Source organism: Alexandromys fortis, unplaced genomic scaffold, assembly GCF_014885135.2.
Source record: "Alexandromys fortis isolate MF-2015 unplaced genomic scaffold, M_Fortis_MF-2015_v1.1 scaffold_65, whole genome shotgun sequence".
Classification (NCBI taxonomy): Eukaryota; Metazoa; Chordata; class Mammalia; order Rodentia; family Cricetidae; genus Alexandromys; species Alexandromys fortis.
In genome coordinates this window covers 585,315-603,857 of record NW_026067986.1, presented here as the reverse complement: position 1 = coordinate 603,857, position 18,543 = coordinate 585,315, and the positions used below count along the sequence as shown (strand labels likewise).

The 18,543-nt window shown below is 43.9% G+C and overlaps 1 protein-coding gene across 1 annotated transcript in view; it reads left to right on the top strand.

Annotated features, from left to right (window-relative positions):
- Cdk15 (cyclin dependent kinase 15) overlaps window positions 1-18,543 on the top strand; it is a 70,575-nt gene that overhangs the window by 21,162 nt on the left and 30,870 nt on the right. The window contains exons 9-10 of the mRNA XM_050159395.1: window positions 6,192-6,285; window positions 14,835-14,898. Of these exons, the coding sequence (XP_050015352.1) occupies window positions 6,192-6,285; window positions 14,835-14,898 (158 nt within the window). The remainder of the gene's footprint in view (window positions 1-6,191; window positions 6,286-14,834; window positions 14,899-18,543) is intronic.

The window sequence follows — 18,543 nt, the reverse complement described above, 5'->3', positions numbered from 1 at the left end:
GGGGTCCCTTCGTGAAATGTGCACCTCAGCAGGCCCTGTCAAGGTATACCATCATGCAAACATTCCACATGCAGCAGAGCCAGCCTAAGGGTAATTTTTAAAAGCCATAGCTAATGGTAACTACTCTGGCCATTGGGGCTAACCTTTGTCTAGGGCTAGAACCTCACAAGTCTGCAGCTCCTTCCTCCCTGTCTTAACCTCACACAAAACGGTGGTGGTGATGTGGTTGCCCTTAGCACTGATGGCAGTTAAGGGATCCGACCTGTCCTTAGCTGGGAGGAGGGGATTTTACCAATCCAGTCGTAGCTGGTATTGTGCGGAGTATCACAGCAGACAGGGAATTGGAAAGTGGGTTGTGGGTCCCCGCTTGCCTTAGGGCGCCCGCCCTTTGGAAAGCCTGGCCATCAGGGCGTCAAATGTTGGGATTTCAGCACATGGTGGGTGAGGACCGTGGGAGAGAGACCTTTGCGGCCAGTGGGACCAAACCCCGGCGGGTGACAAATAGGCCATACAGACAGCTTGAGTGTGGAGTTTATTGAGGGAAAGGGAATGGAGAAAGGAAGAGAGAACGAGAGAATGGCAGAGAGAGAGAGAGAGAGAGAGAGAGAGAGAGAGAGAGAGAGAGAGAGAGAGATGCCTCCTCAGAGAAATAGCGGAAAGGAAGAAGAGGGAGTAGGCAGAGCTTGTCTCTTAGAGGTACCATTTGCACCTGCATGCAGACTAGGACCCTGGGCTGGCCTGGGTGCATCCTGCCCGCTGACAGGGCAGGCCAGCATCATGCCTGAATCCTAGCAGAAACACAGAAATAGGATGGCAGGTTTGGCTAGTGAACTGCTTGTTCACTTTCAAGTCATTGATGAAAACACAGAGATTTGTTTACATGCGCTCCTCTTCCTCTCACGGTCTCCCTTTCTGGGTGATAAGAAAAGGGTTGATCAGAGAGGAAGAAACTGGATCGGAGGGGGATTCGATCCTGCTAGGTGCCCGTGCAGCCCTCCAGAGTTGAACTGAGTCTTTGTAGGGAGCAGAGGACAGGCAGCCACTGGGGAGCGCTGGTGTTGCTGTTCTTAGCCAGTGTTCTCTCGTCTCCCAACACTTTCTCCTGTTTGCCTTTTTCCCTGTCTTTTTAGGCCTGGAAAGGTCCTCGTTAGGGAGAAAGTTACAAACTTTATGGGGCAATTTGTTTGCTTGCTTTTGAGGGCAGAACTATATTAAAAATGTATGTAACATAAAACAGTGTTTAGCCATTTTAAATAACAATTCAGCGGCATCCACACATTTGCCTTGTGTGGCTACCATCTCTGTCCATCTCTAGAACCTTTCATGAGCCTCACATTGAAACTGTACCCACGACACTGTAAATTCCCACCGACTTTCCCATCAGACCCTGGGAATCACCGTTCTGTTATCTGCACGTCTATGAAGCTGGCTCTTCAAAGTGCTTCACCTAACTGGCGCTGGGGTCATACAATCCTTGCCCTTCCGTGTCTGGCTTCTTTCATTTAGCATATTTTTGAGGTTTTTCCTAGTAGGCTACCCTGAGGGTTTTATTAAGATTTGCTTTTATTTGTGTATGACGTATGTGCATATCCATGGAGACCTGAAGAGGATCTTGGACGGATGATGAGCTGCCAGTGTTTGTTCTAGGAATAGAACTTGGGTCCTCTGTAACAGCAGCCAGCGCTCTAACCATTGAGCAACCTCTACGGCTCCTAGCACACGGAGTTTTCAAGATGGCTTGATTTTGAACCACAAGGGCCTCTCTTTGGTACAGACTTCAGGTGGCTGCTGGCTTTCCAATTACAGGAAGCCAATCACTCCCTCATTCTCCACTGTCAGGTTCCTTGCCGCAGACTTTCGAATACAAGATGCGGCCCAAGGAAAGTAACTGGAAATTCCGTGTGATTGCCACACATCATGTCGCTCCAAGTTAACTTCAACAGTAGAAGATGAAGTACGGACTCATTTCTTCCAACAGAATTTTTATACGCTATGCCCCTTGCATCTCTGAGAAACTAAAAAACTCCGAAGATGGTTTTCTTCCCCCAGGGGACTGCCTAAGGAATCTGAGGAATCTCTTCTGGAAGGAATTCATTCACGCTTGGAATAGAGAGAAAAAGATTCGGAAGATAGCCAGAAAATGCAGAAAACATTGGAGCTGTTTGTTCTAGCTTGACTAAAGGACCACATTGGGAGCCACAAGCTGACAGCTGCCAACTTGCTCTTCTAGGAGGAATCACTGTTTAAGGTCACCTGCTCTTGGTTTCCGGATGCCACCTCAATCACAGGGGCTGCCACCTCCCCCCTCCACTCCAGCCCCCAGAATCCCCATAGACTGAAAACCTCTAGATACAAAGAACAGGGGTAAGGAGAGTCACAAAAATAACGACCAAAAACAAAACCAAAGAATCAAAGGCAGTAGGAGCTGGCTCCTTAGCCAGACCTGGATGTGGAGAAAATCTGGGGTGGGCAAAATTGCTAATAGTTTCAAGACCCATTCTGTTTTGGTTTCTTTCTTTCTTTCTTTCTTTCTTTCTTTCTTTCTTTCCGTTTCGTTTTTTTTTTGTTTGTTTGTTTTGTTTGGCTTTTTGAGACAGAGTTTCTCTGTGTAGCCTTAGCTATCCTGGAACTCACTCTGTAGACCAGGCTAGACTTGAACTCAGAGATCTGTCTTGATTCTGCCTTCCAAGTGCTGGGATAAATGTCATCACTGCCAGGTTTTTAAGACTTGTGATCTTAAGCTTAAGAAGCAAACGAAAGTTAACATGATTATGAAAAACAAATTGCATAACAGGACAATGGACTTGGGTTGTTTTCAGAACAACTATTATACCTAAAAATGCCTTTCATCTTTAAAACTTTTAACTCAAACTCACTAAGTGCAATACTCATGGATGTATTTAAGCGCGCTGGCCTCTTTGTTTTAAAGAAGCATTAGATAAAATAATTAAATATTTATTCGAGTATGGATGGTACTTAATGGATCATCCAGGTGCCGAAACATAATTGCTCGGGATTTTGTTTGTCTTACGTTTGTAAAGCGTGTATAAAAACACACATGTGTATAACATATTGCATACTTATGCATGTAACTGTATATGTACTATATATGTGTATGAGTAGCCTTAGATTCTTGATTTGTTAGATAAAGGTTACAAGCTGCCTTAACTTGCAAATGGAGAATTTCAATTAAAGGCCAGCATTTTATGTCTTTAACACGAAGACCCTGTGCTATTTTGCAGTACTTATACAATGGCCCGGATGTTCTAGGTCTTGCCAAAGTGCACTTTATACAACTTTGTACGTTATCCCTATGTAAATGATAACAGATACCATGAAACTGTCTAACAGAAAGACTTCTTTCTTGGCTTCCTACAGCCACAAGTATAAAAAGCAGCACGGGTAATGAGGGGAGTGTGGTTCAGTGATCCAGTGCTTACTTAACATTTGAGACGCCCAGGTTTGGCTCCTAGATACCATGAAAAAGAGACATTTTGTTTCTGGCAATGAAAGCTTTCTTAGGGGGATGAAAAAAAAGAGATGAACTTTAGGTTTACACCTAGAAATAACTGTATTGGGTTATTTTGTTATGGTGGTGGTGGATTTGGGGTGGGGGTTGAGAGTGGTTTTTGTTTGTGTTTGTGGTTTTTTTTCAACTCTCACTCCCCCAGAAGCCCCCAACATGTCCTCCCCACCCTCTCATCCTCTCTGAGAGCAACCGCTATTTCACGTCCAGGAGGCGTGAAATGTTCTTCCCTGTCCTCCAGCTCTGACATTCTTTCCGCCTCCTTCTCCTCGGTGTCCCCGGAGTCTTAGGGTGAGGGGGAGTTTGACACTGGTGTCCTGTTAAGGGCAGGCACGTGAGGGCTGTTTGGTGATATTAGCCAGCTTTGCTCCCCTTGCCTCATCCCCTACTGGACCAATACTAGCAATGGTTTTAGCTACAGGCCTCCGTGATGTGTATTCCCCTCTGTGTGCTGTTCTTTTACATCTGCTGTCTCAGGAGACAAGAAACAAAAAGAATATAAATCAATATTTCTTTTCTTTTCTTTTTTTAAATTTGAGACAAAGTCTCACTCTGTACTCTAGGCTAGCCTGGAATGTATTATATAGCTGTGGCTGGACTTGAACACACAGCAATCCTCCAGTCTCAGTCTCCCTAGTGCTGAGCCACGCCCCCTAAAACATAGATATTTAAACATAAATAATAAGAAACTTTAAAATGACAGCAATTCTAAAAGCCCACTCAAAGGTGTTCTTTACCAGACACAGCCTTCACTTGTTTGATCAAAATATTTGATCCCATTTAAAATTTCTCCATATAAGCAAAAACTGATTTAGAAAATTTATTCTGATTTTTTTTTCAATTAGAATAAAATAACTTATTTCTGGAGGGGTGGAGAAAGAGCTGCCAAGCTCAGTCTAATCCACATACCTACAAAATCCTAAGAATGATCCAGTGTAATAAACCCAAACAAAGTAACGAGCCATAAAAGTAGCTTTAGTCTATGTACCATCAGATACAGTTTCATTACAATTTGTCTCTTAACCATCTCCTATCCTCAGAAAAAAACACAAGAATGAGTTTTAGATTTAGTTGTCGAGAAATATGCTTTCCCCTACATGATCATTAAAAAGCAAATTAAAGAGAGTGTGTCTAGAGTCTACAGAAAACATGAAAACTTGTGTATGGATAATACTTAAGACTAACTCAAATGAACCTTATAATCCATATTTAATACTATGATCATTTATAGAAAAATGTTTTACTTAAAATGTCTCCCTTATTGGGCTGGAGAGATGGCTCAGAGGTTAAGAGCACTGGCTGCTCTTCCAGAGGTCCTGAGTTCAATTCCCAGGAACCACATGGTGGCTCACAACCATCTGTAGTGAGATCTGGGGCCCTCTTCTGGTATTCAGGCAGAACACTGCATAATAAAAGAATAAAAAAAGTCTTCCTTGTTATGGCACACAAGAATGGCAGAATAAATAAGGGAGGAACTGGAGAGATGACTCGGAGGTTAAGAGTGCATAGCGCTCTTTCAGGGGACTTGGGTTCCATCCCCAGATCTACATGGAAACTTACGACAGTGTATAACTTCAGTTCCAGGGGATCTGATGCGCGATTTCTTGCCTCCATAGGCACCAGACACATATTTGGTGGACATACATCCATGCAGGTACTCAGACATACACATAAAAAAAATCTTTAAAAAATAAAAACTTGCAGAATGAATTAGCTAGTGAAGGAAACCTACAAAGAGGAAGGTCTGCTTCATTGTAAACCCCTAGGAGCCAAATGGTTGAGAGAGCGAATCAGACATGCTTAACAACATTCTTCTAGCAGGAGTCAAAAGCAAGCCGTCTGTATAATTGCAGAGCCACTTAGGAGCCCAGCAGTGACAACTCCTGGTTCCTTTATGGCTTATTTTAAGACTTGCTGCATCATCAGCCTCTTAATATAGAGGGCGAAGCCATGGGTTAGCTCACCAGAGAATCTGAGTCAAATTCTGACTCTGTAGAAGTTTTAAAAGTGCCTAGACCGATTGATTTGGTTTAATGTTCCACACTTTTACATGTACAAGCATGATATCTTAGAAAGTAATCTATGCTTAATTAAATTTATAAGTACTCTTCCAGTAAGGAGGAAATAAAGTTTGACCACGTCGTAATAGGATTTGCAAAGTGTGTGTGTGTGTGTGTGTGTGTGTGTGTGAAAGAGAGAGCGAGTAAGGGTTGCAATGTTTTCTCCTCCTGATAGTGCCTCCCAAAGACTAGGAGTATAGGTGTGCACCCTTCAAACATTTTGAAGGTTTTAATTGACACCGAATAATTGTATGTAGTTATGAAGCAACACGCTTTTCTCTCTTAATGGCACATACACAGCATCTTATGCTGATAGCATCTTAGGTTTAATGGTTTAAATTGGGGATTTGGGGCTTTCCCACCCCACAGAACAGGGAGTCAGTCAGCTTGGGTGACTTAAGGTTTGTAACTGGAACCTGCTTCTGAGTGTTACTAGCTAAATATCTGCTTTTACTCTCCTCATTTAGAAACTTTCCTGGCTCTGGGTTTTTAGTAACACGTGGCCCCTATTTAAGAGTATCCCAAGCATTTCTCAGAAGGAGACGTTGTAGATGTTAGGTTTTATGTGAGCAGGCTCCTTATAAATATCTCGCTTCCTTTGCTAGGGGCGCCGGCTGCATCTTTATTGAAATGTTCCAGGGTCAACCTCTGTTTCCTGGGGTTTCCAACATTCTGGAGCAGCTGGAGAAGATCTGGGAGGTAAGACAAAAATTCCTTATAAGAAAAAAAAGAAATACCTCCATTACAAACTTGGAGTCAGATTTGCCTTAGAGACGACTGAAAGAACCCATCTGCTCTGGACGCTGAGCTGCACTTAAGGAAGCAGAGACTTGTTTGCGACAGAATCGAGCTGCTTCAGGATGGTTGCCTGGGGAATTCCCTGCCGTCCCACGCCAGCCTATAAGCTGCTCCACTGAAGACATTTGGGTCTCCTGCTTCCTGTTATTAGTAGTATTTTCTCAGTTCTCAGCAGCCTTTTCTGTCCCGGCTCTGCCAGCCTTCACTTTAATTCTACTACAGATTTGGACTGAATCTTTACCAACAGGAGACAGGACACCGAATTTTTCTAGAACCTCATAAAACGCACTTCCCATGTTAGGTAAGGGAAGTATAGAATTTGTCATGCCCATGCCCAAGAGCATGATGCCTAAAATGCTAAAGACCATGGTGTGTGCACATATCTGTATGAATGTGTGTGTGAGCATGGGTGTGTGTAGGGTGTGCATATGTGTGTGCATATGTTGCTATGAATGTGTGTGTACCCGCGTGTCTGTATGAATGTGTGTATAAATGTGTGCATGCATGTCTATGAATGTGTGTGCATGTGCATATAAATGTGTGTGTACTCGCATGTCTGTATGAATGTATGTGTATAAATGTGTGCATGCGTGCATGTCTGTATGAATGCATGTGAATGCGTGTATAAATGTGTGCAAGCATGTATATCTGTATGAATGTGTGTGCACATGTGTACAAATGTGTGCAAACATGCATGTCTGTATGAATTGTATAAATGTATGTGTATGAATGTATGTGTATGAATGTATGTGTGCATGTGTGTATAAATGTGTGTGCTCACATCTGTATGAATGTGTGTGCATGCGTGTATGAATGTGTGCATGCGTGCATGTCTGTATGAATGTGTGTGCATGTATGTGTATGAATGTATGTGTGCATATGTGTATGCTTCCATTTATTTCTTTATTATTTTCTCTATTTGCACTCTGATGTGCTTTGCTTTTCTTTGCTCTGTAGTCAGTGATATAGTCATACTGTATATTTATCCCCTCTTTTTTATGATTTTTCCTATTTTGGTAAAGTATACCTAAAACTTGCCAGGTTGGTCAATTTGTACCAAGTTACAAATAGATTTGATGCATTAAGTTTGGCCATCAATGCCAAATAGATTGTAGGTAACCATAGTGTTCTGTATATTTTTTTAAAGACAAGAAAGGCTACTAACTTTTTTTAATCACAAAGAAATGAATGACCAATGTTAGCCAAGCAGGGGTGGCGCACGCCTTTAATACCAGCACGTGGGAGGCAAAGGCTGGCAAATCTCTGAGTTCAGGACCAACCTGGTGTACAGAGCGAGTTTAAGGATAGCCAGACCTACACAGAGAAACCCCGTCTTGAAAAAAACAATGCAGGGGCTGGAGAGATGGCTCAGTGGTTAAGAGCATTGCCTGCTCTTTCAAAGGTCCTGAGTTCAATTCCCAGCAACCACATGGTGGCTCACAACCATCTGTAATGAGGTCTGGTGCCCTCTTCTGGACTGCAGGCATACATGCAGACAGAATATTATATACGTAATAAATAAATAAATATTAAAAAAAGGGAAAAAAACAATGTAGACTAACAGCAAGAAAAGAAATGATCATTGTTTGAGAAGACAGATAAATGTATCCTGATATTAACTGTACACAGTGCAGACTTCACCTCAGACTATAGGATGACTCCCTGGGTAAGGGCGGTTGTTGCCAAACCTGAGAACCACAGCTCCATCTCCCAACACCATGGAAGAGAGAACTCCCACAAATTGTCCTCTGACTTCCACACACAACCACAACGCACATAATAAATGGAATTTTAAGACAATCACATAGCACCCAATAAGCACTCTGGAACAATGAAAATAAAAGGAGATGGGAAATGTTACTGTTTTAGCCATTAAATGTTACCGTTCACTACAGTCAGCCCTGTGGCGCTGTGGGGCCAGCATCTCTGCGATCATTCCCAGCACTTTTGAATCATCCCAAACAAAAGCTTTGCAGCCATAAGCACAGTCCTGTCTAGCCTACCCAACTCGGCCCCTGAGAATCTCTTGTCTGCTTTCTGTCTCTATGAATTTGTGAAATAGCACACACCTTACACCACTGGACTTAGATAGCGACAGTCTTTCTGGGTCTGGCTTATTTCACGTACTATGTTTTCAAGGTTCATTCATGTTGTATACGCATCAAAGTACTTTACACTAGGGTTTTTATCAGTTGTGAAGCTCGCTCCAGCTCCTTGTCTCCTGATGAAGATAAAAATGTACCATGAGGCACAAAGACATTGTAAATAAGTTAATCACTAATATTAAACTTTATTTTGGCCACCTGGAGGATATTTTGGGAAACCTAGGACAAAATAGGAAACATTTATTCACAAACAAACAGGTTGTTTTCAAGCCAAGGACTTTTTTCTTTCTCTTTCTTCCTCTCATTCTTTTGTCCTTCCTTTCTTTCTTCCTTCCTTCCTTCCTTCCTTCCTCCCTCCCTCCCTCCCTCCCTCCCTCCCTCCCTCTCTTTCTTTCTTTCTTTCTTTCTTTCTTTCTTTCTTTCTTTTGTGTTGTAGTTTTGTTTTGTTTTGTTTTGAGACAGGGTTTCTCTGTGTAGCCTTGCTTGTCCTGGAACTTGTTCCATAGTCCAGGCTGGCCTTGAACTCACAGAAGTCCACCTGCCTCTGCCTTCAAAGTGCTGGGATTAAAAGTGTGTGTCACTACCACGCAGCCAAAAGACTTTTTCTTAGGAAGAGAGATAAACGTTACTTTGAATCATACTATTGGATACTATATCATCATCTCAGCTGGCGGTGATTAATTCATGGTTACTTTGAATCATACTATTGGATACTATAACATTATCTCAGCTGGAGGTGATTAATTCATGGTTACTTTGAATCATACTATTGGATACTATAACATCATCTCAGCTGGAGGTGATTAATTCATGGTTTTTCTTGCCACTTATTAGACATGGATGTGGACAAAGCTCAAAAGTACCTCTTAAGTTTTAGTTTTCTCATCTATAAGATGAGGTTAATCATATGATTTTGTAACCCTGTTATGGGACTTATTAAGATGAAATGTTTAGCAAAACCAGAGCACTGTTTTGTAAATATTTGTAGGACTGGAGAGATGGCTCAGTGGGTAAAGGCCCCTGTTGACAAGGCTGGAGGCCTGAGTTCAATCCCTGGGACCCACATGGTGGAGGAGAAGAGTTGACTCTTATGGGTTGTTCTCTCTCTCTCTCCCTCCCTATCTCTCTCTTTCTCTCTCTCCCCTCTCTCCCTTCCTCCCTCCTTCTCTCTCTCTCTCTCTCTCTCCTTCCTTCTCTCTCTCTTTCTCTGTCTTCAGTGCTGTTCCTCCTTGTCCATAACCAAGAGAGAACCAAGTAGTATCACTAGTCTTCACCCTGCAATGGCCCTTTACACATACGAAGGGTTTTTTTTTACCTAGATATGTAATATTTATTGGACATTAACCATATAAAAATATTCTTTGGTGACTAAGAGAACAAGCAACAAGGGACAGGAAAAAAGGGAATATAAAAAATGTGTTTTGTAGTCAGAACAGAGTGATGAATGACACCTCAGTGAAACATATGTGAACCACGTAAACTGAGTACTCAGTAAAAGGATGTATATGAAGATAGCTAATATAAACCTGTATATGAATATAGCTAATATAATGCTGAACTGAGGCGCGCTGTTAGAATGTTTGAAAAATATCCTATTTGAAAAGAATTTAAGTATATCCATAGGTGCTATTGCTGTTTGGAGAACTGTATATAAATTGAGTTTTAAAAAGCATTTGGCGCCATTAAACAATCACACGCTTCAAAAACAATCGCTTTGCAATTCTCTGGATTTAGCACAGCACTCAGAAATCAGAGAAAGTGTGTACTAGATGTTTCCCTGGCACTCTAGCTGTTGGTCCTCGGTGACCACCGCTGGCACGTGAAGGGTATTTCTGCAACATAACTATGGAAGATGCTGTGCGTTGGACATAAGGCACCAAGAAACGAGCACTGTGGCAAAACAAGTGTCTTAATGAATCAGCCCAGCATATCCTGCCCAGAAAACCTATCCATGCCTGTCTTCATCATCAGCATACTAAAGTAATCCAGAGACTTTATTTGACATTCATGACAACTTATTACAAATTTAAATCAAGTGAGCATATAAAAAAAACTGGCCTGGAGTCAGAACTATACATTCTGAACATAGCTCTAACTTTGTGTATAATGAAGAATATGTCCATGCAAACTCTCTGAGTCTCACAGTGGGCTCTGTGCTCTGACTCTGGGAAGCTATGGGTCCTGCAGACAAAAGTCAAAGAGAATATTGTAGCCTATGTCACCATCACCATCATTATTAAATATTGTTGCTGTTGTTGTTGTTTTGGTTTTTTGATAAAAGGTTTCTCTTTGTCCTAGAATTCACTCTGTAGACCAGGCTGGCCTCAAACTCACAGAGATCCACCTGCTTCTGCCTCCCCAGTGCTGGGATTAAAGGCGTGCGCCACCACCACCAGGCTCTCCTATCATTTTTAAAAAGATTTGTCGTGTGTGTGTGTGTGTGTGTGTGTGTGTTTGCGCACGCGCGCGCGCAGATATGTGCACATGAGTGCCCGTGGAGGCCAGAAGACAGTGTTAGATGCCCCAGAGCTAGACATAGTTGTGAATTTCCTAGTGTTGGTGCTGGGAACTGAACCCGGGTCCTCTGGAAGAGCAGCAAGCTCTCTTAACCACGGAGCTCTGTCCCTAGCCCCAGTTTCTATACTTTTAAATCATAGCGTTCTCTGTACATTGGGCTTTCCCCTTTAGTTAGTTACTTCTAGAGTCTGCATAGCTGCATAGCTCACTGTTGGCTTTGGCCCCGTCCCAGGAAGACAGCTCTGCGTGGCTTACAATGTGCTGTAGCCCGATTCACTTAATTCAAGCAGCTCTCCTATTGTATCTACAGTTCTGCATTCCGAGGAAAACTAGACAAAAGTGCTATCCCCGGTGACTTGGTTGTGGTGTGTGTGTGTGTGTGTGTGTGTGTGTGTGTCTGTGTGTCTGTGTGTGTGAGGGTGAGGTCAGAGGACAGCTTGAAGGAGCCAGTTCTCTTCCTACCAGGTAGGTTCCCAGGGACCAAACTCAAGCCATCAAACTTGGGAAGCCAGCTCCTTTACTTGCGGAGTCTTCTCCACGGCCCAACTTTGCTGCGTTATAACAGAACTACCTCTCCAGCAGTGGAAGTTTCCTTTTCCCTCAGAGCTGTACGTAATCAATGATAAATGCTACAACAGTAATAATCACATCTCAGTTTGGTTCCCTTGTGCAAAACACAGCTGTAATGAGTGTGTATTTGGGCAGGAAGGAAATCTTTCGAGGGTGTGGGGACAGAACAGATGTGAAAGGATCGAGTATTTTACTTTCTAAACTATCGCTTTTATTTATTTATTTATTTATTTACTGTGTTTGTATCCATTTGTGTGTGCGTCGGTGGGTGCCACAACAGGTGTATCGTGATCAGAGGAAAGCCTGTGGAAAATCCTTCTCAGCTTCTTTGATGTTGGTTGCAGGGTTCAGATGTGGGTCAACAAGGCTTCCCAAATACTAGGCGAATTCTCTACCACTGAGCCACTCCTCAGCACCGATAGGAAGCTTTGTGCATACACGTCATAGAATGGCCGAACCAAGCCAATTAACACATGCATCACCTTACATACAAGCCTTTGTTGTCATGAAGATACTTTGTAAGGTATCCCGTGGTGTATACGTGCTTTGCTCCTGCAGCAGTAAATGCAAGCCGTCTCTTTGACATGCTAATTTCTCTTCCCCACACACACACACACACATGCAGCAGGTTGGATTAGATAGCAGCTTTTTGGGGAGTTTCTGCCAATTTCCACCATGGTTGTACACACTGACAGTCTCACCAACAAAGAGCCAAGGTCACCTTTGTGTCGTATAAGCCGTGTAGGGTCTTGCGCATTCAGTTAGCTGAATCATCCCGAGCCCTTACCTCCTCTCTCTCTCTCTCTCTCTCTCTCTCTCTCTCTCTCTCTCTCTCTCTCATTGCAACAGACTCAGTGATAGTTTCATGGTCCTAACCATAGTTACGGTTGTCCTAACTTGCCCTTCTCTAACGATTAGGAATGCAGAACATTTTTCTCATGCCTTTGAGCCATTCCTGTGTGTTCCTTTGAGAAATGTCTACTGGAGTTCTTTGCCCATTTTTTGAATAAGGTGATTTTTTTTACTTGCTATTAAGTTCTTTGAGTTCCGTGGACATATTAGACATCAACCCCTAGCCAAATGTACAGTTGGCTAATGTTTTCTACCACTCTGTAGCTTGTTTCTTCATTTCTGTTGCTTTTCCTAGAAGCTGTTTGTTTTCTTGTAGTCTTGTCCATCTACTTTTGCTTTCATTTCCTATGAAATAAGTTAGAAAATCAAACCAATTACGGAGTTTCTAAAGTTGTATCTTACTAAATGAATTTTTACTAAATAAATAATTGAATTTTTGCTTAAGCTTCTAGCATCTCAGTTTAATAAGGTTTTGGCATAAAAATTTCCAGAAAATTTGGTATCCATCTGGCCTCAGTTAAACATAATCCAAACTAACCAAGAAGTCCGGCAACTTTCACCTTCCGGCAAATATGGATGTGGCCGCTGTTCATTTCCGGTGTTGCTTCCTCCTCCCTGGCTTCGTTCCTCTCCACTGTGCTTTGCCAACCAGCAGAAGATGAATGGGCGCCCGTGAGTCACACCCACTCTGTCTACACACGCATCTGTACAAATACAGACGACAGAAGGCTGAGGGAGAAGAATGAGCCGCGCCTCCCCTGGGCTTCACTCCACAAAAGGAGCATTAGTCTAGTTGGTTTTCCAAAATGGAATCCAGGCTCCTTGGTGTCCCCTCAGGCTTGGGCTGGTTGATAGGAAAAGCCTGTAATCCTCTCAGTCACTTTGTCTGGAGAATGGATCAAAGCCAGGCGCTTTTACTGGGTGGCACGACTTTTCAAAACATACCACGGAAAGGAGAGCTGCAAGTTAGCATCTTTTGTGTGATGCAAGCCCAATAGAGCCCACGTGCTTGCCTCTCCACCAGGGCCCGAGTCACCACACCCGTGGGTTGAAGGTCCTGCATTCCTCATTAATTCTATTCAGCTGGGCAGTGAGCTTCCTGTCGGGAAACCTGGGCCAGTGTCTGTACCCCGTGCTTCACAGAAACTTAGCATTGAGACATACTGCAAAGAGACGCACCAAGCAATGCAAAGAAAACTACTAGGCCATCACCAGCTTGTCACAAAAGCCATGCTGCCCAGATTCCCACACACCGGCTACGGGATTTATGGCCATCTTCAGAAAATGGTAAGATGGTGTCTACAGAGGACTGTGGTCACCGCACCATCCGAATTCTGCTTGGCTTCAGTCTCCAGAAGACCTCCATTGTCAATGCTTCATCTCCACTAAAAACAAGAACTTTAATTTGGATGTCTAAAGCGTAGGTCAGGACCAGCAAGATGGCTCCGTGTGTAAAGGCTTGCTACACAAGCCTGAAGATCTGAATCTGATGCTCGGAACCTGCATAAAGGTGAAGGAGAGACCCAGCTCCGCGGAGTTGTTCTCTGCCCTCCATACACATCTTGACACACAAAGGCACACACAATTTCTTAAAACTATAAGCCAGCTCTTTTTCACACGATGTTAGTATTATAATGTACCAGTGGAAAACCACGTTGTATTCTAAGCTGCTGGACATAGAGAAACAAGAAAATGAGATGAATTTAGTAGAAAAGGCAAAGGTTGGAGCAGAGTCATTTTTAGCCAACATTGCACCGCCTAAAAGAGAGTGATTGGAACCATGTTTAATTTGAGCACCCCCAGAAACATCTGAACATTCCCGCCGAGGCCCAATCCAGACCAGCAGCCTCCCCTGCCCATCAGTTCCTAGGACTTTACGGGGAGGCGTGGGCAGTTACTCCTGCAGCTTCACATCCTTGACCCTTGGCGATCACACAGAGGGAGGTAGTGAGACACGCTCAGGTCTCTGTGGGGACAGGGCGCTTTGCATGATAAGCTCAAGAATGTTGAGACTAGGGGCTGGAGAGATGGCTCAGAGGTTAAGAGCATTGCCTGCTCTTCCAAAGGTCCTGAGTTCAATTCCCAGCAACCACATGGTGGCTCACAACCATCTGTAATGGGGTCTGGTGCCCTCTTCTGGCCTGCAGGCATACAGACAGACAGCATATTGTATACATAATAAATAAATATTTAAAAAAAAAGAAAAGAAAAAACTCTAAAAAAAAAAAAAGAATGTTGAGACTACCAAAAATTCTCCCCCCCCCTCCCCCGGACATCAGGACATCAGCTGGTTCCATTTGACGTCGCTGAAGTTTTTATTCCTCCTGCTCTGTCTTTTGTGTCTCTGTGTCTGGTTCCATCCATCTGGCTTCTCCTGACCTTTCTGCTTTCTCTGACTCTGTATAGGTCCTGGGGGTCCCTACAGAGGATACGTGGCCTGGCGTCTCCAAGCTGCCTAACTACAATCCAGGTAATATTGACCTAAGTGTCTAAATGTTTCAAGAACTGGTGATGGCGGGAGAGTATTGGCCACAGAGTGTCCATCTGGCACTAGACCCACCAAAGATAGATATATTTCCCAACGAATTCTTCTATTTATTTGTCTATTTATTTAAAACAGGGTCTGACTGTATAGCCCTAGTTGGCTTGGATCTTGTTGTGTAGACCAGGTTAGCCTCTACCTCTTATGTGCTGGGATTTCAGGCTTGTACCACCATGCTCAGCTAAATCCTTTTATGAAAAAGACAGATAGTGAAATACTAACTGAGGTTAAATCAGTTCCCCAATGCTATAAAACCTAGGCAGCAAGGTGAAAACCATTGGAAAGGCCTATTACCATGGTTTGTCTACATCCGTTTCCAAGTCCACCATGGCTCCAAGGAACAGCTTGCTTTGAATCATACAAGCAAGGAACCGTTCTCACTGCCGAGACTGTGACCATCCCTGAGTTTATCTGCTACATGGTTGAGCCTTGCATAAAAGGGAAGTTAAAGCAACAGAGGGAGCTAGAGGCACGGGAGACCAAAGACAAGCCAGGTAAGATGCCTCCAGAGAATCATCTCTCTGCCTGGCAAATGGTCATGTCTGTCATACATGGCCCTACACAAGGGACGGCCAGGGATAGATAAGGAAGCATCAGAAGTGTTGTCCACAGGGAGATTCTCTGAGACGTGGTCAGATAAGAAGTCATGTGGTGGCATTGAGACAGATGTGAGGAGACAGCCAATGAGCCAGAGGATGAAGATGGGCTCTCTGGAAGCCAGAGAAGCAAGCAGAGGCCTTGGCGATGCTAACCTCTTCCTGGCAGGGCTAAGGAGGTGCACATAAACAGATAAGGATATGCCTGGGATGAAAGTGTTCCAAGACAGGATTATATCCTCTTTATTTTCTGACATCGTCCCATTCCTAACCCCCAAATTTTACCCAAGTGTCATCGTAGACTTTGGTGTGAGGTTCTTCTGGAAGCGTTTTGTGAGAGCGAGAAATTGCAGGGAGACTTCAAAAGCGGTTAAGGAAGAAAACAAAAATCAGGGTGTGGTGGTAACAACCCATAATCCCAGCATTTGGGAGGCTAAAGCATGAGAAACTTAGGTCTGAAAAGCTCACTGTGTGTTTGTGTGTGTGTGTGTGTGTGTGTGTGTGTGTGTGTGAGAGAGAGAGAGTGAGAGAGAGTGTGTGTGTGTGTGTGAGAGAGAGAGAGAGAGAGAGAGAGAACCAAGAACAAGAGGAATAGACGACAGACATGAGAAGGAGGCGTTCTCCCTTTTTATCCTGCATCTATTATTTTTACTCAGAAAGCTATGCATAGCCACCAGTCCTTTTAAACTAATCAGAGTTAATGAAACGCCACAGAATGTAGATGAGGTTTCTCTTTCATTTCCCGGCTGCCCAGACCCGAAATAACTACACAGAAAGTGTATTAATTAAAACACTGCTCAGCCTATTAGCTCGGGTTTCTTATTAACTCACTCTTACATCTTAAATTAACCCATTTTTATTATTTTATATTTTACCATGAGGCTCGTGGTCTACTGGTAAGGTTCCCTTTAGTGGCTTGCGTCTTTTTCCTTCAGCAGCTACATGTCATTTCTCTGACTCCGCCTGCTCTCTCTCTGCATCTCTGTTCTGATTTCCTGCCTGGCTTTACTCTGTTAAGCCATTGGCCTAAAGCAGCTTCTTTTTTCAACCAATAGCAATAAAACATATTCACAACATACAGAGGGGAATCCCACATCAATGGAAAGCTAAGGATTAACTATAAAATCCTTTCAACTTCTTTGTGAACGAATGTATTACTTACTTAATGGCCTTAGAGTTATCTAGAAATGCTGCACTGTTTCTAACTATTTTTCAAGAGTTTGACCCTCTGGTCTTGAGGTGTAGCATAGTGTCTTCTCCTTTGGCGTGACGTGGAGGCAAGAAGAAAAGGCTGTTTACAGGGATGATGGTTCAGTGTGCATTAGCTCCTGGATCTGGTTGCCATAGTTTCCGGGAGACTCTTGTTCTTATCATTTCCTGTCTAGCCTGTACTCCCTCCCCATCCATTCCTCTTTGCCTGGGTGAGAATGGACCCCCTTAACCTCCCTCTGCTCCCTAACACAGACACCGACGGAAGTTTAGAATCAGAAAGCATTTAGGCACACGTGCACACACAGGTGCTGCGGTGAGCTTGGGCAGCTGCCCCAAACTTCAAATACTTGGTTTTCAGGTTAGTGTAGGCAATGACGAGATATCCCTATGACAGATGGTCATCAAAGCTAGGAACACGGCCAGACTCTTCCCTGCCAGATTCCATGCTAGGAAGATAACCGGGATCTGGGAAAGCAGAGAGAAACATGTCACTCTGTTCCATTGCCATGGTGTCAAAGCTGTGTACCAGTTTCCAGTATCGGCAGAGCTTGACTTTTGCACTGTTGTTGTCTACTTTGGCTTAATTCAGAAAAGTAAAACCATTCTGGGAGCTTGCAATCTGCTAGACCCGTGCAAGGCGCTAGTCCCTGGATGGATGTGGTGTGTTCTTGAGTCTGCAGAGCATGGGTTTGGACTCATTCCCCGGTTCTCTCTGTGACTGCAGTGTTTATTATGTTCCTATGGCTTTGGGGAGGCTTGTGGTTGTGGACCAGGGTGAGCATAGGGAAGGTAGTGTACCCTTAACCACAGCCAGGATTTCCAGCCCTGCCTTTGTAAACCTTGAGCTTCGAGAGTATCTCGGGCATGGGGTTGGTACTGTATTAATAACTCAATCAAAAAGGAGCGTATTCTAAAGGGATCATCAAGATTCCTGTCCCAGGAACAAGTCCTATGAATGAGCAAGTCTCTCTTGAGGCACTGAGGAGGAGGTGGGTCCCAGAGCATTGCGAGTTACCCCTCCTATCCAACTGCAGCCCTATTCCTATTAACCCCCTCTCCACCCTCCCCTGCCCTACCCGATTCTCAGACTCTAGTGATCTGCTACTTTACCCTCTCCTTCCTATGAGATCAACGTTTACCTTTTGCATAGAAGTGAGGAAACAGGAGCCCTGTCTTCCTGTCATCGTAGCCCAGCTGCCATAGTGTCCTCCATGCTACCAGAACTGACAGAATCCTATGGTTTTCATGGACACAGTATTCTGTTACAGGTACACAACACCTTTCCCGCTTCCCTTTTCACTTCAGCGGCCGCCTACCTTGGTGTAAGCAGTGCCGCAGTGAACACCAAGTGTAACTGTGTGCACAACATAAACTGGCTTCAGTTCCTTTGGGTACACGCCCAGTTGTGACACTGAAGGATCACAGGGTTTTTATTCCGGGTTTTCTCTTAAATAAATATCTGCACAATTTTCCTTAATGGCTGTACTCATTTACATTCCTACCGATGGTGAGAACAGTGAGAGGTTTTCCTTTACTATATCGTTACCATCATTTATCATCACCACCACCATCACCACCACCATCACCACCACCACCACCACCACCATCACCACCACCACCACCACCATCATCACCACCACCACCATCACCATCACCACCATCACCATCACCACCACCACCACCACCTGGTGCTCCACATCTCCAACGCGTCCTTGGGGCTGCACTTCCGGAGGCAGCTTCTCTACTGGTTCTTGTAAGCACCCCC